The sequence below is a fragment of the Chroicocephalus ridibundus genome, chromosome 8 (assembly GCF_963924245.1).
Source record: "Chroicocephalus ridibundus chromosome 8, bChrRid1.1, whole genome shotgun sequence".
Taxonomy (NCBI): Eukaryota; Metazoa; Chordata; class Aves; order Charadriiformes; family Laridae; genus Chroicocephalus; species Chroicocephalus ridibundus.
In genome coordinates, this window is record NC_086291.1 from 48,113,613 (window position 1) to 48,137,273 (window position 23,661).

Genomic DNA, 23,661 nt, shown 5'->3' on the forward strand with positions numbered 1-23,661 from the left:
AACACAGCGCGGGCCAATCCCCGAGCTTTCGTCGCGCCCCATCGACAGCCGGTTGGCTGGTGAGATTCGAACAGCGACAGCCGACCAATCAGCGTGGGGCCTCCGCGCCGCCCCTCCCTCCTCCGTCGCAGTGCGGCGGCGGCAGGAGCGGCGGCGGCTGAGGCGGCATGGGCCGGGGCGGCGGCTGAGGCGGCGGCGGGCGGCCCTGGTGGGAGAGGGGCTGGCAGGCTGGGCCGAGCCGGGCCCGAGGCGAGCGTTGGCGGAGGTGTGGCGCCGGCTGTTGCCTGTCGGGCGGTGAGGAAGCCCGGCAGCGGACCGAGGAAGGCGAGCCGGCAACCCAGGCGTCGGCACAGGGATGGTAGCAGTCACTTCCCCACCAGGACTTATAAGGATAAGGCTTTTATTTGAAAAAGCCTGACCCGTATAAGCTGAACGTGTGATTATTAGGATGCAAACGTGATGTGCTGTCTAAAAAAATGTTACCTTGACATACACCGCGTGCATACGTGTCCTATGCTCTAGGCAGAGCCTTCTGATGGAGAATGTTTCAAGGCTACCAAGTAGCCCGTTAGTGCTGAAATAACATGGCACTGAAATAACATAGTCACTAACAAACTTCCTTTGCCTTAAAAGTTTTGCTGTTTTTCCAGCACAGGTATTTATTTATTGCATGCGACCGCTGGGAAGCAGACAGTGTGTCAGCTGTGGACAGCAGAATCGCAAATACAGGATTCCCCCATCACCACACAGGAAACAAGGCCAGGCTGGACGGGGCTTTCAGCAGCCTGGTCTAGCATGAGCTGTCGCTGCCCAGGGCAGGGGAGGTGGAACTGGATGGTCTTTAAGGTGCCTTCCAACCCAAACCATTCTGTAAGTCTATACTGATGAAACAACTCCTAACGTCACGGGAAGGTTCTCCAGCTCTGGACACCACCACTGTCTGACCTGCCTATGATAATCACCATCTGTCCAACAACTTGCTTTATTTTTTTCAGAAGCTGTAGCAGCATGGAAGTAAACACAGGAGAAAAACACTGGGATGTAAATATTTTTTCTGACTCAACTTCCTAAATATTTGTCACGTATGTTAAAGAGCTTAATCACAATCCCTAGAATGTAATGCAATTCCAAAATGAGGGCAAAGAAAATATCATTTCTGGCACCAAAACTGCAATAGTTTTCTAACCCACCTCAGCAGCTCGATGAGGAGGAAAAAGAGAAGCACTAAGGATGATACTGTAAAAGCAAAAGCATGTCCGTACTGAATTGTTTGATCTTTTACAGGGTGTTTTTCAGACTCATTCAAGATTGCATGTAAAGAATAGCTACTTTACTGAACACCTTTGAAGTTCATTTACACTTTGATAAAAGCTAAGAGTATTTCTGTGTGCTGCTTTTCACTTAAAAATGATGGAGTGCACCCTCAAAATCCATAATTGCACCACAGCAAAGCTCAAACAAAAACTAATTTCACAAAAAAGCAATACCAGCAATAATTCTGATTAGTCTTTTGAGAGGTACAGATACAGGCAGAAGGATGATGCATTGCTGTTCCTAGGAGTATTTGCAGTGTCCTGCAGAGGCCACCTCTGTGGCTATTTGACAGGATCAGCCTCCTCCTGGTTTCATCCATTTGTACGATTCTCACCGCAAAACCCCAAGCACTTACCAATGAAAAAAAGCAGGATTTCCATCATCTCCAGCTACCGGCAGATTCATTATCCTCCAGATAGTCTTGCAAATACCAGCTCCCAAGTCAGTCTACCCTTGGAGCTCTTCTCCCATCTTAGTGGGCCCACAGAGGTGCCATTTCCTCATGTGAGTTTCTCCAGAGCTCAGGGGGGAAAGAGGGAGACGCGAGCCCCACGGGACACCCTCATCGCCCAGAGATGCAAAAGGAGACTGGCCATCGCGCTGCAGGGAACAGGACAGCACGGGGCCCTGCCACGATACTCAACGGCCCCCTCCCTGAGCAGCCAGCCCTTCGGAGGCACAACGTGAAGTGAAACACAGATGTGTATGTATATATACATGTATAAATTTAGTTATTAAAATCAGAGTCCTAATGTAGAAAGCAGAGAATAGTAACAGCAGTAGCTCAGAGCGGAAAACCTATTCATCACCCCCCATACATTACCTGAGCTATAGGAAGCCAGTAGTTTTCTGTACGTTTCAGTGACGCAGCTCATGCTGCAACGTGTTGCATCCTTCCTAGGCTGAGATTCTCTCTTAGCAAATGCACAGCAACTTAAATGCCCAAGCTACCTTCAAAGCTCCTTTAAAAGGAGCAGTTTAATTGCTCTGTGCACTTCAGAGACAAATTTTCCATGTTAGGTATGATGAGTGGGTGGAGGCCTAATATAATAAATGCATCTCAAACTTTTTTCTTATGGTATTAATAAAAAATTAGTCTGATGGATGGCAAAATTGCTCTAATCAGCTATGCATTTAAGTACATACAACAGTAGTTTTATGTAATATCTGTGTTTACAATGAAATTCTTCAACTAAAATGTTAACAGTATACTCATGAATGACTATTTTCCACTAAAGAAAAAAAAATCTGCATGTGATAATTGGGTACTGTGTTAAGAAAGCAAAAGATGAATGGCAGGTGTCATCTTAAACTTTTTTCAGGGGTGCGTCTGCTAATTTTAGGAAAAGCTTGCAAAAAAGAAAGGGGAAAAAAAGCACAAAGAAACCTCTGAAGTACTTGAGTGTGCTCAAACAGGATGGCCAAATGTACTAGGCGCAGAACACACTGATGAATAATTGAGGCAAATTAACCTTAAGGACTACAGCATTTAGAGAAACGGAGCTTAAACCTCTCCAACCCCCTCCAGTATTTCTGAAGGAATACTTGTATAGGTGCTTTTCATTCAGATGTCACAAAGCACGAGCGTTAACTATCGCCAGTGCTTTTATAGATATCTCATTCTTTTTTCCTTGGAAAACTAGCTCCCTCCCTCTGATTTATATCTCATTTATACAAGAGACTTGAGGCTTTATGGATATTTGAAAAGTTACAGATAAAAAGTACTACTATTTAAATAGACTAATCACTGAAGGCAAAACTAATTGTTGCAAAGGAACAGATCATGAAGTCCCTACAAAGTACCAAAATAATTTTTTAACTGTGCGTCTGTTATTTCCATTTCAGTTATATTAATTTGACACTGCCGTTATTTTGCCGAAATAATCTAAGACACCACTAATGACTCCAGTTTAACACATCCCAGTGACCCGTCTGGTAGAGCAGTGCCCACATCCTGGCTTTACAGAGGGCAGCGGGCAAGCTAGTAACTGCGTCTTCAAAGGGCTAAGAACATCCCAACCACCAGCCCATGGAACTGGGAGGCCGCATCAACTTAAACTTGATGAACATAGTTTCAATTTGACTTTTAGAAATTAGTCTACAGCATGACGCTTGGTTAACACTTACTGCAGGTGAGCATCATGCAAAAAATTGCCACCAACTGAACAGTATGACTTCCATAGCTTCAGCTGATTATGTAGTTACAAAGACTCGATTCTTGATTTGCATTATTCTAGGTCTGTTTCACTGCAGAGAAAGTGTCTCAGTTTTACTGGAAAAAAATGAAGTAACCTTCTATCTTTATAAGAAACACATTATCTTTTAAAAGATAATGTAATTAATGCAGTCTTATTTAATCTGCATTATAGGTTTAACCAAGACTGTACGAATTTGCCGTATTTTCAACATTTACTGAGAAAAATGTACACAAAAGCACATTAGTTACACAAATTGAAGTCTCTGTAGAATCCTGCTCTAATTAGGTACTTGGTCTGTATTGGGCACTTTATTCTCCCCTGGAATTTTCACAACCAGAAGTAGTTTTGCATACAAGGAAATTATGAATACGTGTTCTTTTTTGTTTTTTTTAAAACTTTATTAAATTATGCAGTAAGAACCCATCTCCACACAAGTGTTTCATTTCTGGATAGCAGAGGTATAATACATGAGCCACAGGTGAGTGCGTTACCCCTCCCTTCCCCCCAGCTTCCAAGAAATAAAACAGCACGTCTAATACACTCTTGTCCCTATGGTGCTCCAAACAGGTTGTTCGTAAGGTTATTTTTTAACTGGAGAAAAAGAAAAAAGGACCAACAGTGTCAAGTGTCTTGTTCTGCGTATGAATGTTCTTCACTGCAACATTCAAACACCTTCTTCCTTGCAATGCACGGTGCGGCAGAGGGGTCAGGAAGCAATGGCAGTGGAATGCATTTGCACAGGTATCCTTAGATATAGAGCCTGGGACTTCCCTAGAGTTAATCAGGCAATCAGAATGCAAAAAAAGGCCGTGTGTCTGCTGAAAATTCTTACACTTCAAAGTGCATGTTCACGAAAAATTGGCAACAGAGGAGAAAGTGAATTCTAAGACCTACTGAGGAGGCAGAGCAGTTAGCATAGTGCAAATACTGAAAATAATACACGTTCTCCTATTACTTACGCCTGGTGTTAGTTTATGTTACCTGAAAATTATTAGCCAAGCTTTCTACTCAGATGAACTGCTGCAAACCCATTCAAGTCAATGAATTTTACGCCAGTAGTAAGCTTGGCTCAAATCCTTTAATACTTAAATTTGGATTGGAAAAATGCTGTATTTAAAGTGTGTTTTGACTCTGAAAAGTGACTAAAATGGCATGAAGGATCTTCCCCTGTTTATTGTTTTTCAGCAACTGTGCGTAATGAATTCACCAAGTTTATAGAAGAGAACCTTTTTATACATTTCTGCTTTAGCTATCAGCACCTGTAAGATCCTGTAGTTGTAACGGAATCGTGTCAGGTTTATTTGCTCTAAGAAAAGGAAGCTGCCTTTTCCTAAAGGTGTCCCACTTTAAAAAGGAAGGAAGAAGTCCTTTAGACAACCGAGACACAAGCAGGACATCGATCTAAGTAAGAAGATGCCATTTTTAAAGAGACTTTTCTGACCATAATCACACTTTGAGTGCAGAACTGATTGGAAAACAAAAAACCTTGTTGGAAGATTCACTATGGATGCATTATTGAACAACCATCTACAGAAGTAATACGGCAAAGGAAAGTTACTTTGCAGAAATCTTTACAGATCTAGTTGAACAAAAACTGGACAGTCCTTCATTTCTTGGATTATACGTATACCCCTGTGAACTGAAGCACTATAATTTACAAGTGTAAACTAAAAGTATTAGGAAAGTGAAGTAAAAAGCGTATCACTCTACCTCCACCAGAACATCACTTTATTGTTTATCTGTCATCAACAATGTAAAACTCTACTAGATACTCTATCCTGGTTTTTAAAAAGGTAAAGATTACATTGGATTAGCTACGTCGTACGAAAGAAACTACAGCAATCACAGTAGAATGAGATTGGAGGGACAATTTGAATTACAAAAAAGTGTACACTGCAAGCAGAGGGAAGTGCACATTAAATCAAATGCCTGTAGGATTCATTACTTTTAAATGCACAGTGACAATTTTGAGAAACTGTACATAATAGAATCACAGAAATGACTTTAAAATAACCAAAATTACATTGTGCATTTGACCATCCAACTCATAAGTAAATCATTGATGTTCTATATTTTCAGTGCTTTTGGAAAATTTTTTTACCAAACAAAATGTAAGTTGTTAATTTGACTAAACTGTGAAGTAGAAGGATTGAAATAAAAAGTATATTGGAAGTACGCCTAGCCTACAAGAATAAGCCAAGAGAGGTGTATGCAGGGAGAGGCTGGGAGGGAGGAGAGAAAGGAAAGAGGAAAGGAAGAAGAGAACAAAGGCTTTTTCTTCTATCTCAGAAGTTCTTCCAATGCAGCGTATATCTGATGTACAGCTCTTTGCTTTCAGTCCATTTCTGAAGTTTACATTTTGTAGCCTTTTTCCGTACTAACTGGTCGACTCAACCAGCGCTGTTGCCACGCAACAAGAGTAACAAGAATCTGAATGCATCAAATCTTCCCTTGCTGTGATTTCTTCATGGCCCCATTTTTTTCTGTTTTTCTTTGAACAGTGTTCGGTGTTTCCTGAATTGTTCACAGGGTCAGGTGGAATTGAGTTCCAAATCACTCTGCGGTTTGTAGCATCCCGATTTCTTTCTGCGGCTAACCCCCAGACACGTTTGCAGTTCTTCCGTAGCAGAAAGACAAACCGTGTTGCTCAAGCGGTGAGCTTTCACCCTTGACCGCGGGGGTTGCAGACCATTGTGTTTAGCGTATCCCTGAGTGCAGCTATCCTGCAGGATTCACTTCCCAGTGCACCGAGATTTCCTAGGTTTCCTCAGATTAAGCCCCAGTATGCATCACCACCGACTGTGGTGCGGCTACGGATGCCTGAGGCCGAGTTGATTCTAGTGGATGTCTGACCTCGCTGAACCAGACCGATCTGCTTTCGCCCTACTCATACCCAGGCAGTCCAACCTTCATACAGCTGAGCCAAGTTATCTAGATTAGTTGCTTCCTTAATCACAAAGTCAACCTATTAAAAAGGTCAAACAAGTAATTAAAAATAAGCTAGATTTTTTAAAGTGTTTAAGCGATCTTAAAATTTACCGTTGAATGTCACCTGCAAACGCAAAACTTCAGTCAAAAAATTCTATAGTAGCTGTAAATTTAACCTTACATCACGTTGTGTAGTCCGCATAAGAAATAGGAAATTGTACTGGAGGGGCAAAAAAAAAAAAAAAGTTGAAGCATGATCTCATTCATAGCCCCTTTCTTGAGAACAGACACCACAGTTTCCCAGAGGCAGGAGCATGGCTGCGTTACGCCAGCAAACACAGACAAGGTCTGTCCTTTAGACAGCTGCACAGATCTCGTGTTCTCCCTGGACATCAACAGCTGTGTAACAAATGTTAGCTTACCAGTATACAAAAGGCAATTTTATCCAATTTATGAGCTTAGATAAATCGATGACACAGAAAACAGCATTTGACAAAAAAAAAAAAATAAATGAATGCAGCAATACAAGGCAGCAGCATACCTTGACTTGCATTGCAAGATCAACGACAGAACTCAAAAGGGTTCCCCCATTCACAACAGGATTTCAGTCTTTCAGGCACACTTCAGCACGCTTACACACGCGCTTCCCACCAAAAGTCAAAGCAAGGACCGGTTTACTGGTACTTTACCATTTTCAACTCACCTGTTCAGCAACAGACATTCTCCTGTTGGGATCCACATCTCGGCCCTCTAACTTGGCTTTGACCCGCTTCCACACGCTAACTGCATATGAATTCCTTTCCTGCACGGCTAAGGGTACAAAAAATGAATTCAGTTTCACATTCTGGCACAGAAGCCCCCTGAGGTGTTTGGTTTGGTTTGTTGTTGTTGCTGTTGTCAGTGGTGGGTTTTTTGGTTGTTTTGCGTTTTTGTTTTTTAAGCCCCGCATTTACCTTTTCCTGTTTTAGGGTCCCTGGCTGTCTTTTTGGGACTACAGGCAACACTTTTGCCAGCTCCTGGGACTGTGCTTGGAGGAGTATCTGCTGATGTGGCGAGATTTTTCTGAATTAGCTTTCTTGCATTCTGCGACATCACCTCTGGCTGAGTTTTCTGCCCTGTATTGCTACGTACAGCTGTAAAGAAGGTTTAAAAGCAGTCAAAGTGGTCAAAATAATATATTATAGACACAAGAAAAGGCACAATTAAATGTGCATCAAATGCAGCTATCTACTTCACTACAAATGCATTTCAAACTTGTATTTCAAACTCTGCACCAGTTGTTCACTTCAATCTTTCTGTTTTCTAATTTCTTTCACTTCATAAACAAGAGGTTTTGTTCCATTGCAAAACATTTATTTACATGAAGCTGATTTTTATGGGCTCTCTTAACCTCTGATTCTCTCATTTTGTACAGCAGTTATAAAATACAATTCTTGTTCTTGAGAGAAATCAGGAACCTGTGCTTCGTCCAAATATTGACAGTAGAATAATCCTTTAAATTGAAAGAGATCCATACTCATAAGGAATTTTATTCATGTTTTGAACTGTAAAGTAATGAAAATTTTGCAAACATGAATGCATTTTAGGGGTTTCAGAATTAACTCCAAAGTCATCATAAATTTTAATACTAATTTCAACGGAAATTACAGTTCAGCTGATATACGTGACAATGCATTCCATGTATTCTGGGCTTTGTCGAGTGAATTCAGATCTCGAAGGCTATGACCAAGCAGTCATTTAGCATACAATGCAGCACACAGTGCTGAATGACTTGAATTTTATAGACATGTATAATCTTATACAGATCGTTTGTATTCCAAAGTTTAATAACAGTTATGATGACGTCTCTAATATCGATTCCCAATGTTTTAATGTTTGTATTTTTTCAAGTATTACCTGCAGCAAAGGTTGGCTGATATGTAGCAGCTGATGTTGGGCTTGAACATTCATTTGATGTATCCGTTACCAAGGGTGATGCAAAACCCACCAGATTATTGTAGACACTAGGAAATATAATGGAGTTGATAAACATTCATGCAACTACTTGAGTTATTTAAAAACTAAAATGAAAGTTAAGTCAAATTTTGCAGAGACTTCTGCATTCTACGATAACCACCACCAAAGGTGGTACGCCACGCTGTGCTTCTGCTATGTACAAGCAGACAAGCAAAACGCCTTCACCCGAGAGAAGGTGACTTTCTTACCTTTGGCTCTGAGTTTTTAGTTCTTTCAAGGTGGGAGTTATTTCCTGCAGCATTTCAACATGTTCCTGACTGCGGACTTGACCCATAACCTGAACTAATGTAAACAAAACTGTCTGAATATTATCTTGCCACGATTTATATTCGCCCAAGAACTGCCTAACGCTATTCTCATAGGGAACGTCTTCACCATCTGCCAAGGCCGCTTCTTCATCCTGTAACAAAGATGTGCAAAAAGGTTAACTACTCAATATATTTTGGCTAAGAGAATAAAGTTGAGCATTTCCTAGCCTTTTCAACCCTTCCATTTGTCATTTGACTACAAACAACCATCATTTTCAGTAGTTACATTTAAAGAAAATAAACTTGAAAAAGATCAAATGTTTTACTGATTAAAAACCACGAGGATTTGTAAAGACAAAGGAAACATTTCAACTGCCAAAATGAGAGCAAATGTTTAATTCAACCAAAGCCTGATTAGCCTAACTTAAGAAATAAAATAAAGAAATAAAGCTTTATGTGTTCTCAGAGGTGAATTTTGTCTTGAATTCCACATGCATAAACACATTTCACTGTTTCTAGATACTTTAAAAATCACAGTGTTATTTTTCTTAAACTATACTGTCAAGGCTTTGAGGAATAAATTTACCGAAGTTTTAGGCATACCTTTGCCATAGCTTTCAGTAGATGTTTGACATCTCCAAGTTGTCTGTTATGACCCGTGAGCACGGTTTTAATACTATCCACCAGGTTCTGGATTGTTTCACAAACTGTTTCTATTTGCTGTTCTCTTTCTGTTTGTACTGTTCTTTGTGTAGATATTTCCTGGGTCAACTGCTTGTGAGCCGAGTGAAGCCATTCAGAGCTGCCAATAGGATGTTCAAGACCAGTGCCCTAAAAATAACAGAAACACTTTTGTATCAGTATCTGGAGATAAAATTCAATTACTGTGTAGACGCTTCTGCCAAGGGTTTAGCAGCTGACGGAATAAACTCTGTAGATCCGCAACCCATTAGAAGGTGTGCATAACATTAATTTAGAATGAAAGACAAAATTGGGAACTCATGATCACAGCGATTTTGTGACATTACATATTTTGCTCTGACCTTTACTTACCACTCTCTGAAGCAGGCGAAGCTCCAGTTCGGAGACTGAACTGTTGAACTGCGATGCAAATGAGCACATTTGTTGACAGCGTTTGAGAAGTTCAAACAATGCAGCATCAAGATTTAAGGCTTCTGCTGTTCTAGTACGTAAACTTTCAAAGTGAATGATATTACTGCAGAGGAAAGTGACCTGAAAATCAAAGCAAGAATGAGAAAAGTTATTCCAATTAAACTGTCTGTTATACAAGCTACATTTGTTCCATACCCTTAGAAGGGAGAGTTTAAATACAGCAATAAAGCCGCTCTGTTACAGTAGCGGTATCATTTCAGGGTCATCCAACCCTGCAGCAATTCTCACAGAGATTATTCATATTGCTTTTAAAGTGGGATTCCTGGAAGGATTTGGCTATCTGTGTTTGCTCTTTAGATGCTGAGGAGAAAAACATAACTCTCAAGTAGGAAATGAAGAGTGAACACACTTCTCAAGTCAATAGCACCATCCTTAATGTATAGTACCTGACTTGCTCTCTGACTTTCTTTCAGTACAAGGTTTCTTCTTTCAGCAATAGTGGCATCAAAATCTTGCAAGACTGGTGCCAGCGCAGGATTAGCACCTCCTGCCCATTTTAAACGCTGCTCAATACTTGCTTCAAGTGCTGCTAGTTTCTCCTGCATTGTGGGGGGGGAAAAAAAAGGTACACAGATGTAGATAATCCATACTGATATATACCACCTTAAGCCTAACTTTAAAAAAGTTACAAGTACATAACACATGCAGACACATTCTTATATGCACATATATATATAAAAGAATGTGGTATTCGTGATTGACAAATGTTAGCTTATGCTGTTTAAAGGTTTATTTTCAGCACACGTCACAACTGTATTTGATTGTTATGGAAATAAAGCCACCTGTCTAGACATTAACCCACCAGAAAAAAAAAATTACAAAAGGAGGTTAAAAGTAATCACATTTCTAGACTAAAATGATACAAAACCATAGCAGTCCTGAATTATTTTACAAATAATCTTCAAAAAATGATTACAAATAGTACGTTCACAACTAAACAGGAAGTTAAAATTCAAGCAGCTAAGCAGTATTTATTTTAAACAATTAAACATTCTATATTACTGATACCCAAAACTCTAAAAAGCTGAGCCAAGCCGCAGCACACAGAAACCGTTAACACACAGGACAACTGATTTGCCCAGATCTACAAAGGAAGCTTCTGACACTTAGATCATCTGTCATTTTACTAGCTAAGTCAGACAAACTTAAAGAATAGAAGCATTATCAGCCTTCAGAATGAAAAGTACTTCCACATATTTGTATTTTCGCTCATGAAACAGATATACCGATATTCCAGAGGGAATATTTTGTGCAAAAATCAACCAACGTTACAGTACACACCAGACAGGCTGAGATCAATGAAAATACCACTAAATTTGTGCTTCGATAGCAAGAGAGATAACATAAGTGTGTGTCAGAGTCATATTCCAACATGCTGCTGAATAAACCCCCCAACAATAGTAGTACCTGGACTGTTGCAATTGAACCTTCAATCTGACTCAGCGTATGAAGTTTCTTTTTCATGCTGGCTAAAATTGCAGAACGAGGTGGAGGAGTCACAGAAATAGCTTGCGGGCGACTGATGAGGAGATCTTCATGCTGCCACTTTAAGATAGCAAGGGGAACACTTGATTATCAACATTGCTCAGCACAAAATACTTTGCTTCACAAACAGCAATTCTAGTGCTTTGGTACACTTTATAAGCAAGAGCACTTCAAAAGGTCTAGGTGTCAGAGGATGATGCCAGCACACTTACAAGTTCTAAATCATTAGAGTGTGTTAAATTCTGTAAGTAAACTATGTTTTGGTGACTTAAATATTTATACCATTAAATCAGTCATTAACTTACTGGAAGTGATCTACACACATTTCCTTGATCTAAAGGAAAACCCAGCAATATTCAGAAACAATTCACTTGTGATGCATTAAAATGACGACAATTTTGCTTACCAGTCTATGAAATGGTTTCATAACTGACATGGAGAAAGCCTGTAGCCTTAACCTACAAATCACTACCCAGTGAAGATCAATGATACAACAATACAACTGGACACCAGCATACAGTTCAAGGGCCACAATGGCATTTATCTAAAGCCTCAGAAGACCATTTTCAGGATTGATACTGCTGCTATTTATATTTTTCCATGAGGCAAACAGCTGAGCAAGGAGAGCTAGTGCATTAAAACTTGGAAGGAAAGGTACAAGATGACATTCAGCAACGCACAACTCTGTTTTAAGCAATCTCCTCCCTTAAATTCATAGTCTGTTTAAAAACAGGGGGAGAATGGGACAACATTGCTATTAAGAAAGCCAATGAACAGTGAATCACTTCTTTTCTAATAAATTATTTAATGGTTATTGAAAAAAGTTACGTGTATTACAAAAAAGAATGTACACGCTGCCACTGTTGCATCTTACAAGGCAGCTAGTCTTCAGAAGCTTGTACATTTATACTTTTCCCTTATACATTTTCAGAATAATTTAAAACCTAAATCAAGGTTTTTGATCGACTACTTTATCAAGTCCATTAAAATACTCTGAAGCTCATTCAACAAAAACAACAGTAACTAAAGTTCACTTTCCACAGACACAATTTGGAAAGAATTAACATGCAGTGCGGTCTTCGGTCTTACCTGGAACATGGCAATATGCAACTGTACTCGCTGAAGACTGGTCTTGCAAGATGAAATACTGGTTTCAAGTCTGCGCACTAGATCATGCTTCTTCCACGCCGTGTCGTAAGAACTAGCTAATACTGTTGCTCTGTTCATGACCAACTGCGAGAACTTGCCAATTTGGATATTGTGCTCCACAGCTTTCTTGCACAGGTCATCCACAGAAACTTTGCTTTCTGCTCCAAAGTCTTTAGCCTCTACCTGAGCAATGATATCCACACCCAAAGCACTGATGAAACTGCACAAAGTAAGTCCCAAAGCTTGATTTGGAAGGCCAATTAAAAGCTGTCTCACAAAGTCAGCTGTAAAAGCCTTGATTGGTTTGGCCATTTGGTCTTCACTAAAACAAGAGTTTCTGTACAGGGCTTTCACATTGACAATTTGAACGGGTCCATTTACCGCATTCTGGTCTTCAAGTGAACTGATTCCTTTAAAAGGAAAATAAATAGTATTTTTGCTATAGACAAAACACTTGATGCATCTAGAAAAATATTATCGACTTATAAACACAGCCACATTACAGGAATTAATTTTTAATTTCTGGATACTTGCCATATATGAAAGGTAAGTTATAGTACAAGTGACCATTTTACATTCTTCTCAAAAAGACACAGGATGAGAAGTAGACAAAGACACTGAATATTTGCTAACATTTATTTACCTGACAATGTTTTAGAAAAGGTACCACAGAGCCTGAAAAATTCTTTAATTGTTTGCAGTCTCTTCAGAAAGAAAATTTCCTCTAGAACCTGCCGATTGTTGTCATCATCAAAAAAGTTAACTTGGGTGCTGCGCGCTTCCCTAATTATGTCAATCTTACGCCAAGCAACAGGTATTTCCATCTTGTTTAGCTGAGCAATACAAAGGAAATAAATTAGGTTTGTTTTTATACAACTTCCACGTTCCTTACTCAGAGTACTCTGAAAAGAACAAATCCATACCTTTTCAATCAATAAACCAAATGCAGTTTCCACTTGAGCAAACATTCCATCAAAGGCTACCAAAAGCATCTGACCAGCTGACATTTTGGGAGTTTCATCAACTGAACCATTTCTTGGCTGAATCAGCTCACCATACTGAGCATGAAGTACTCTTAAAAAAAAAAAGTACACGTTTTTGCTTAGTCTACAGGAAATAAATAGGATTTTCTTAAATTGATTGATCGTACAGCCAGAGCAGATTGGCATTAAGTTGCACCTGAACAAGGTGATATTTTTGCAGGTTCTTCCTACCTGCTCCCCTGCCCTGCTTATTATGTGAATCCTAATGCTGGTCTCATACAAACAGCTAAGGATACCATGTAAGATGGGATCATCCTAAAGGACCAGCTACAAAATACAGATAGAGAATACCGACTGTAATTCCTATAAGCACAGTAAAAGGCTTATGAATAGTAAGTTTATTTTCCTTCCTTGAAAACCGGGTATTGATTTTATAACATATTCATATATAATTGACTGAATGGAGTATGGGGTTAAAAGGTAGAGGATGAGGTCTTGGGTTACGGCTGAGATGGTTTAACAGCTTGCTGCACCTGAAAGAGCAGTCTTATCCTCTCCCCTCCCTTATTTCACTTCTGACCCTCAACGAACAGGCTACGCAGGCTTGCCAGTGAGTAAAGCAGGAAGAAAATTAACCTAAAAGTAAGTTGTCTTCAACTGCTACAGCAGCCTTCATTGTACAACTGATGGGAGTCACCACAACTGGCCCAAGGGAAGCAGCAAGATCACTACTTCTACTCAGCAGGAAGCTTTGAATTGGCTCAGTCATCTACCAAGTGCTTCCCCAGGAAGGTACTGTCTCACATTACAAGATGCACAAGTCTTTCTTTGGTTGTGGTTCTGTTTGTTTGCGTTTCGTTTTTTTAATCAAGTCACTGATTCATTTTGCAAAAGCTGCTCATCAAACCTCCTGATGAGAGGAGTGCCGTGGTTACAAGTTCTCCCATTCACTGTTCCTCCCACAGACCAATGGACCAGTTCCTATTTTTAGCATTCCTTAATTTCGAACAAAATCACAACAACATATTTTAGAAAAAGTTGACTACCAAAAGTCAACTTTAAGCAGATGTAAATGTAAATTACCATAGCCCTGTATGTCTATGTATGTATGCAGATAAATGCTCAAACGCAGAGAGGAAACGTGCACACTTTAGACACTGCAGTCTGCTTAAGGCTATTCTTGGGCAAGAAAAGCCTGTACATCAAACAAATAATAAAATTTAGACAAACTAATGTTCTCCAGTCTTCATTGTCTCATACCTGAACTTAAAAAAAGTAGTGATTTACCTTGCAACATCAATGTAATGAGTGTGTGTTTCTTCCTCTAATCCCATAGCAGCATTTCGTAAGTAGGCCTGAAGAGATTCAACCAACGTTTGCAAAGGGACTCCATCAGTTGTTTGTTCAATAAGATTATCTAATTCATGGAGCATACTTTCTAAAGTATACTCTCCTTTCATTAAGCACCTAAGCGCTTCAGGAAAAATGATCTGTCGGAAGTTTGAGTTCAGTTCCTGTTGGGAAGTAAGTATGAAGACATAAGAAATTCTCCCCTCTCAAAAAGTATCATACACAACATCTTTCTCATTTTAGTATTACATCACCCTGCCATAGACGTTATCTAAAAGACAACATCATAGTGGTCAGCCAAGGGTCAAGATCTACTTTTTTTTTTTTTAAAGAAATCAGGAACACAGTAAGCCCTGTACAAACCCAAAGGTTTGACCTTTGCACAATGTGGCAACAGCTACCTCAATAGCGTCAGCAGCAATACCCTACAGCAACCCTCAGCAGAGGATTAGTGATACAGAGATCACACTTTGCAAATCAATTTCATCAAATTATGTAGCTTTTCTTTTCCATTAGGTAACTATGAGCGAGTTAAATTATTTACTGAATTTATGATTTGCTAAACTGATTGGACTAGGTAAGGGAAAAGAATCAAAAACGCGCCAGAAAGTGATTGTTTTGTTGGTCTCCTACTCACGCCACAGAAATCAGTGCAGGTAAGAAAAACAGTACCTTAAGTGGCATGAAGCAATTTTCCCCAGCAAATGGCATCAGGGGGCAAATACAGCTACAGAAAGAACCAACCAATGCATTCTGTCTCCAAAATTAGACAAGACACATCAAAAAGATTACTTATCTCGGCTCCTCCGTGAGTTACACATTTTACCTAAGAGCTCACAGAGAGGACAACAACGTGTAGGTGAAAGATCTCAGCTGCAATGCAATTAAATTGCATGCATGTTTCTGAAACGTTAATACTTTGAAGAGGGGAGACACAAAGTTACAAAAATCTCAGTGCACTTACACAGGTTGCTAGCAAATTATTTTGGGAATGCAAAATAGTGAACCAAAAGCCTCAAAAAGCTACTCACACCAGCCACAGTTCATAAACCCCTATGTCTTCAGCAGATATTTTACTCAAGCTGCCGCTAATGATTTTTTATTTGTTTTATTGAAGTGAAAACATTTCTGAAACACAAAATTAGAAGTGCATTTTTCTCCTTCCCAATCTTGGAGATAAGGGCCTGTAAAACAGGTTTTCATAGTTTCAAACTACTTATTTTCAGGTGAAAATAAGTAAGGCTTGGCAGGAACAGAAAGCACAGATTAAATGGTTTGGAAGTTGTTCTGGACTGCCAGCAACAGAATAAAAGAACGAAGGCAAGGCATGAAGCTGGTGTGTCTATAATCTGATACTAACTTCTTTCTCATGGTTACTTGACAGCAGTTTTTACAATTTGTCATGTACAGATGAACATGGTTTCTTTCAATCAATAAAAACGTAAATGGCAGAAGTAAATTCCTGTTCAGCTCAGCCAAATACAGCAACCAAGACCGAAGTCCAACAATAAAAAAAAAAATCTCAGCAGTATCATAAGCAAACATCTAGCTGTTTAAGGAAGAAGCTGTTAAGAATGGCTGAGCTAAAGCCCAAGGAGGATGGTGATGCGGAAATAAAACATAACTTAAATGTAAGTATCACCTGAAGTGAGATGTATACTCCATTAGCTAAGTGAACAGCTTCTGATGCCTCAATTGGGTTAGGAATATCTAAATCCTGGGGTACAAGATGGCACTGCTTCAGCAACTGCACAAGGCACGTAACATTCCCACTCATGCTGCAAAGCTCCTCCAAGAACCAAGCTCCATCTCTCGAAGTCAAATCAACCAGCTGCTCTCCAGCACTAGATGCTGCACCTTCCATCATGAGATTTCGCCTAGATGAATTATGACACTTAGTTAGACAACCTGCCTGCTATTGCATTCTCCACGTAATTATGTCACTTGAATACTCCTCTTATGTGGTCTCAAACATGAGCGCATCCAAAACAATTTCACAAGAGACAACTCACCTCGTCAGTGTACAAAGAGCAGAGATGATGACGCTTGCTAAGCTCAGTGAGCCCTCCTCTCCATTTTCGTGGAGGAAAACTTTTATGCAACGTTCAATTTCTTTCAGCTGCTCTTCACAAACAGGTACAGTAACTGCCTCCTGCTTCAAACGCTCCACCTGCCTGATAAGTCTGTTATTTATATCTGCTGCATAGCGCTGTAGAGTCATTTCTGTAGCGGTTATGAACTGACACATCGTTGGAGGTGGTTGAGGAGCATATTGCATTTCATACCTGTAAAGCAAAAGTACAATGACAAATTCTCCTTTCTCAAGCTCTAGCAAATTGCATTCTGCTCTGTGGGTAGGAAGAATGCTCTGCATTTGAACAGTTCCCACACCACCTACTGCATATCAACTCTGAAACACCTCAGCAGTTGACGGCTACCCTAATGACACTTTTCATGAAGTCCTAGAATGCACCATATTTCTTAACTATTTGCAAGGACAGAAAACAATCATAGTCCTTGAGGCAAAGACTGAATAGAAGGTCAGAAATAGGAAGGAAACAGGTTGCAGTGTAAATGCTTGTATATAATATAGATAGATAAACCAAGCAGTAATAATGCTGAAATGGGCTAACTTTGGAGGAAAAGAGATTTTAAAAAATTGCTTGACAATCTGCTTTAATAAAAAAAAAAAATCTTTAGCTGACTTAAGTGATTTTTAAATACTAGAAGTTTCTAAAGCCCCTAAATATCACTACCCTAAAGCCACAAACATGAGTCTTCATTTGTTCATTACAGGGCAACATTACTTGGTTTTCTTTCTGCAGTACACAGATTAAACTCTGGAACAATATTTTTGAAGCAGTTTTTCATATTTTTCTCCAAACTTCTGGAATTACGACTTAATTTGTCTTGGTTTATAATCAGATTGGTCCTCACAAAAGTATTAATTTTCATTAGAAAATTAAAATCCTGAAGTAGCTTGAAAACTAAGTTCTGCAAACAATTCATTATTCTGTCAACTTACTTCCTAAAGATATCCTGACAACGCTCTATCGTCATATTACAGATGAGTTCTTCCATCCAGGTTTTCCATTGCTCAATTCGGTGCTTCTGAAACACAGCTTTTGGATACTGAAGAGCTACTGTTGCATAGTTGTGCAATTGTTCAAGACAACCACGTAAAACAGATCTCCTCTGCTGGAGAAGAGCACCAACTTCCCCCTCCAGTTGCTCACACTGACTGATTAAATGTGCCTGGCCCGCATTTTGTAGAAACGCTGTTGCTGGTACATAACTTGGAGGACCTTTTAAGAAAGATGGTTAAAAATTAAGATTTACTCCTCTCTTAAGAACACATATTTTAGAGTATACAAATACTAGGCGTTAACATCTTTTCAAATATATTCTTTTACTTGTGATAAAGGAGGCATGGAGAATTCATATCGAGAATTTGAGCACAAGATAAGAGAATAATCTTGTGCCCAGATAGGGTAAAACAGGCAAGTTCCTTCAGACAGCCTGGCACAGAAACCTTGAAGTGCTCTAAATCACTCTTTGAAGATCCCCCTTTCATTTATTACATACAGGTATTTGCCTTTAAGTTACAGGATACTCACAGTGCCTCCTGATGTTAAACTCTAGTTATTTTCATCCCATTAAAAAAAAAAATACTATTTTATACCTAGATCCATTTGTGTGCTAATTTCTTGAAGAAGACTTGCAAGTTGCGTTGCCTCTAAGTTACTGAAAGCAGTTTGGTAATGTGTTATCCACTGCTCAAACTCATTCAGCTTCACCTGGATTGCTTCCTGGACCGCTCTTTGTTGAGACTGCAGCTGCGTGTGCTCAGAATACCTGGATTATTGATACCACAGAATCAAGTAAGTACTACAAGAAAAACAATACTTAACTATAATGAATACAAAACTATACTGAACAATACAACCACCTTGTTGACCAGAAAATGAATATATTCTCACAAATTACATAAAACCTTAACAATGTTTTGTTAATAATTAATTCGGCTTTCCTACAAAATAACAAATGCACATGCATATTCATGCAATTCTGAAATCCTTGATAAATTTCAAATAAACTTGAAAACATTTAAGAATTAGAAACTTAGATGAAGAGATTTTTGTGCTATTTATCAACAGCTGCATTATGTAGATTAATTTGATGGGACGCCACATTCAGTGCATTCTGTCTCTTGCCTTGGGTGTCAAAAGTGGAACATGGATGAGCTCGTGTTATATTGACTATGAAGCGTAGGATATAAATAAGATTATTCAGTAGGAAAATGGTTTCAACAGTTCTTCCGTACAAGGAGCGACTTGCTTACTGCAAGAACAGCTTTTACCCCGCTATTAATCTCCCTAAACCACACATTTTTAACATTTAACTCATAAGTATGTTACTAAACCACTGAATGTGTATATATATATATATCTGTGAGATTCCCGACAGAATTCCCAGCTCCTCTGTACCTGTGCTGAAGCGTATGGGAGGGATGATCCACTCCTTCTGCACCTTCCAGAAATTCTGTCTCCTCCAGTAGTTTTCCTTGCAATTTTTCTACATCTGTCAACTGCTCTTGCAGGTTCAGATACTCTTCTAAACTACTGTCCAATTTTGGCAGCACAGCAAGCATTTCATCTCTGTTCTTAAACCAGTTAACCTGTAACCAAGACACAGAGGTTATAGAACTGGACTTAATTCAAACAGGTAAGAGAAAGTAATACGTGGCAGCACTTAACCCTTCATTGATGTTCATCTAGGACTGCCTCCAGGGCTACAAGTGCTAAAGCGTTAACAGACAGTCTTTATTTAGACTGCTTTCTGCACCTCTATTTTTATTCCTCTAGCCCAGATTCAGGCAAAACATTATAACACGTTTTAGAACTAAACACACAGAAAGTGCAAATTAAACACTTGCAAGTTCCATATGAGCACTTCCCTCAATACAAACTCAATTTAGCTCAGTAAAATTTTTGAACTATTTTTAATAAATGACCACTTCTTCCACCACCAGCAAAAAGCAAATAAGTGAAGTGAAAACACAGGGCCTACTATGGTTTTAAAACAGAAAATTATTGTAATAAGCTCACCTTTATCTCAGCCACTCTTGAAGAAAAGAGACTACGCGTTATATCTCTTTCCATTTCTCTTTTGCTTTGCTTGTTCTCAGCCTGCTGCCCACCACCACCGTAGACAGCACCAGCAAATCCTGCTTCGCCTCCTGCTGTCCAGTCCACCAGAGGATCATAAACAAAAGCTTCAAGCAACGTAAGCAAAGTCTCTCTCCCACGCCGCATAATATGAAGGACCTGCACCGTATTTTAAACAGACTCATTCTGATCTTGCATTGTCCTTGCAGAATAGTGGAATTTTAAATGCAAAATACTGTATTTGCGTAGGTACAGACATATGTAACTTACGCCTAACCGGCACAAACACAGGAAGACCACCACAGTAGGTGCAAATGCAGCTAGCCTGTAGTAACATCACTAAAACAGAAGAGTGCATTCTAGCCTTCCACACAAACTCCATAAACTAACAGCAGCCACCTGAGGAAGAAACCTCTCCTTTGCTCAGAGCACTTTTTGTTTTAAAAACGCGCCTGTCATGTTTATAAAGGGCAAGTCCCGAAGAAAGAGGATAAGCAAAACTTCACAAAAAGCGCTTCACGGAAAACATAACATTTTACATCTGCAGCTACAAGTCCTCCTCCCCCCCAAATCATAGCTGTACCACTACCTGCATATGCATTTATCTGACTTTTTCACATTTCTTAAGGATCTGCTATAGGATGTAGTTAAAATAAGTCCAACTAAAATCACACCAGAAAAGATGAAGGCTTTATAAATCAACAGCGGAATGCGTAGAAGTTCTAAGAGAATGTTTGGTAAGTGATAGCCCTCAGTTTTTTTGCAGGTTCCTAACTTACCTGTTCACAAGAAAGCCTGAAAACCCCTTCTACTCCTGTCACTCCAAGTGCCGTTTCAATATTGTGCGTCATCCGGAACGGAACCTTTTCTGGTACCCTAAGGCTTTTCCCTTTAAGATAAAAATTTAAGTTGTTTCTTTTAATTGTCAAGAAGGGAAAACTTTTATTTGAATAACATATAGCATTTTTTAAATTACCTTTTTCAAAGCAAACATTATAATCTATGTGGACAACTTCTCCTGTAGTCATATCTATAAGAACATTATCCAGATGTCTGTCTCCAAGACCAATGATGTAGCCAACCATGGACATAACTGCAGTGGATCTTGCATACGACTTTAAAGAGAGTTTCAGGAAAAAATTATTTGTGGGAATCCTCTGCCAACACATTGGACTGACTACCATCTTAAAACATTATTTTAAGCGTAAGACAAATCAAAACCATCTTATTCCAAGCTGTATTCTATTTGTTGTCTGATGATATCTTACAAGAGTTTTCATGTTTTAGGCTGATAATTCTAGTTTAATAATGTAGTTATCAGGTGTATACCCATTTTTTTTATTCCAGGTGGTACAACCGCATCATTTCCTGCCAAATATTAACATTTCCTGTTACGTGAAACTTCAGCAGTCCTAGCTCACCTAACTCAGGAGTAGCATTGCTTGAACACACCCCAGGCATTTGTTGCCCCTCATCCCATTAAAATACACAATCTTTCAAAGGGAAAATATATTTGTTGTAACTCACCTGTGTAACTCTCCACCATTCATCCGGTGTAGTACATGATGACCAGAGCTCCTTAGCTAGGAGATTCGGGGGAGTTGCTTCCATCAGTTCTTCTAGAACTGCCCTCATGACATTCAAGGGCCAGTCACGACGTGACACATCAAGACTAAGCCCGACCGCTTTTAAAGCGGGTCCAATTTTACTGTAGTAAAGTTCACTGGGTCTAGGCACTATTCCAGGATTCTGAGGAGTCTGGTAAGAATCCTGAGCCTAGAAAAGGTACAAATGCTTGTTTACATATTGCAGCTCTCATTACCACAGAAAAGTATCCCAAATTCAGTTTTGGTGAGAATAACATGAAGTCAACTTCTCTACTGAGGATGACTTTTGAAAGAATTCTGAGCTGTAAAACTCAGTAATTACGAAAACCTGAAGAAACTGAAAACACATTGCTTTAGCCTAACTTTACTCTTATCAACATCAATTTAAAAAAAAAAAAAAACACAAAACAAAACTGTATTTAAAATGAAATGAGAAGGAGATGCAGAACTAAAATAATTTGAAGCAAGGTTAACTCTATTTGTTAAAAACAATTCTTTAATTATCATACCAAAACGGTATATTTATGTTACATACTGTAATAAATATAAATACATATATGCAATTTCATTAACATCTGGTGAAATTCCAAAAGATATGAATACACAGAACCATTCTGCATGATTATGAACAAAACACAATCCTTTAAAGCCTATGTTATTTAGAATGGAAAAGCAAATCAAAATAAATGTTTCCCTTCTGAATTGTGCTAGCTGGCATAAAACATAGTTGTTACCTTTTGTGCTTGTAGAGCAGCTTCTCGCTGTTGCCACCGCTTGTAAAGACCAAACAAAGGTGTAGCTCCATCCACCCACTGGATCAAGCCTGACCTTGTTCCCAGAGGTGTCACAGAGTAGTGCCTCGCGTGGAACCGCGGCGTCTCTTGACGGTTAATGGTAGCAAACATCGTGTTCACAATTGATAAGAACTGCATGATTCTTTCATCTAGATGCAAGTCTTCCAAACCTGCAATACAGTTATTTTGTTTAAAATTTAGTTTCTAGATGAAAAAAAAATTATTCCCTTAAAGCCCAAAACTCAGCGTTTTTTGAAATCCTACTTCATTTCAGACTATGAATAGCTTTATAGATTATGCAGATTAAGGATGAGGTGTTCAGACTATACCTAAATGTTTACATAGCATTTACCTACTAGAAGCACCAGTTTATGACAGGTGTCTGTGAGCAGTACACACAACAGTCACTAACATAATGAATAGGTCCTTCCCTCTCAGGGAAGGCATGAAGTCTCAAAAGTTCTCTTCTGGGTGCTACCTTAAGCTTCTGGAAAAGTGCATCCAGATAATCCTTTCAGTACGCAAGCAGAGCACTGTTTCTCATGCAACCCTTATACAGAAGGGATCTGAAATACCCCTGACTTACAGCTTCGCAATGCAAAAATCCTCAAAAATATACAGTGAGGTGGGGAGGAGAGGGAACAGATGTTCCAAACAGCACTTTCTCCATATCATACAGGCAGAGAGAGCAAAAGTTGCAATGATGCGTCTTCCCGACTTCCGTATAGTCTGATTTATAAGAGGAGACAGTAACTTGTTCAAGAAAACCTCAATTTCTTACCTTTGAACAGGTAGGGATAGTTCTTCCCATCTGAACCCAGGAAAAGCAGCTTTTTAGGTTTGGTTTTGGTCGGCAGAATTGTGATGGTGCTGCCCACACTATGAATTGTGACTGTGTCTCTGGTAGATACTTCTCCAGGAAGTGCTATTTCAGTGTTCATCATGGCAGCCAACCAAGGACTGATTTCTTCAAGCCGTAAAAGGTAACTAGCCCGCTTCTGTGCTCTTTGCTGCAAACTTAGCATAACCTATTCCAAAGAAATTTTTTGGTTTAGGTTGAGGTTGACATTAACAGCTAGCATTAAAAACACCAAAAACCAACACCAAACACCAAAACAGACTTAATGGTAGTCATCTTCCACAAAGGATGGAGATTTTTCTTAAACTACCTTTCATCCTTGCCACCCTACTAATCCACTTATAGCTTAGGATGAAGATAAAAAAATAATCTAAAAAGCACCCTTTATA

At 39.3% G+C, this 23,661-nt stretch overlaps 1 protein-coding gene across 2 annotated transcripts in view; it reads right to left on the bottom strand.

The window, feature by feature from the left end:
* Window positions 1-3,924: 3,924 nt before the first annotated feature.
* Window positions 3,925-23,661, bottom strand: part of SMG1 (SMG1 nonsense mediated mRNA decay associated PI3K related kinase) — a 68,305-nt gene continuing 48,568 nt past the window's right edge. For both annotated transcript variants that reach the window (XM_063342894.1, XM_063342895.1), the window contains 24 exons: window positions 23,195-23,441; window positions 22,354-22,583; window positions 21,540-21,788; window positions 20,989-21,127; window positions 20,792-20,901; window positions 19,953-20,171; window positions 19,332-19,522; window positions 18,527-18,699; window positions 17,870-18,149; window positions 16,857-17,129; window positions 16,487-16,721; window positions 14,782-15,008; window positions 13,435-13,585; window positions 13,155-13,344; window positions 12,452-12,921; window positions 11,285-11,422; window positions 10,264-10,416; window positions 9,758-9,937; window positions 9,308-9,535; window positions 8,645-8,856; window positions 8,337-8,443; window positions 7,394-7,573; window positions 7,144-7,250; window positions 3,925-6,477 (listed from right to left, as the gene is read on the bottom strand). In XM_063342894.1, coding sequence (XP_063198964.1) covers window positions 6,400-6,477; window positions 7,144-7,250; window positions 7,394-7,573; window positions 8,337-8,443; window positions 8,645-8,856; window positions 9,308-9,535; window positions 9,758-9,937; window positions 10,264-10,416; window positions 11,285-11,422; window positions 12,452-12,921; window positions 13,155-13,344; window positions 13,435-13,585; window positions 14,782-15,008; window positions 16,487-16,721; window positions 16,857-17,129; window positions 17,870-18,149; window positions 18,527-18,699; window positions 19,332-19,522; window positions 19,953-20,171; window positions 20,792-20,901; window positions 20,989-21,127; window positions 21,540-21,788; window positions 22,354-22,583; window positions 23,195-23,441 — 4,767 coding nt within the window. In that variant the 3' untranslated portion in view covers window positions 3,925-6,399. The remainder of the gene's footprint in view (window positions 6,478-7,143; window positions 7,251-7,393; window positions 7,574-8,336; window positions 8,444-8,644; window positions 8,857-9,307; window positions 9,536-9,757; window positions 9,938-10,263; window positions 10,417-11,284; window positions 11,423-12,451; window positions 12,922-13,154; window positions 13,345-13,434; window positions 13,586-14,781; window positions 15,009-16,486; window positions 16,722-16,856; window positions 17,130-17,869; window positions 18,150-18,526; window positions 18,700-19,331; window positions 19,523-19,952; window positions 20,172-20,791; window positions 20,902-20,988; window positions 21,128-21,539; window positions 21,789-22,353; window positions 22,584-23,194; window positions 23,442-23,661) is intronic.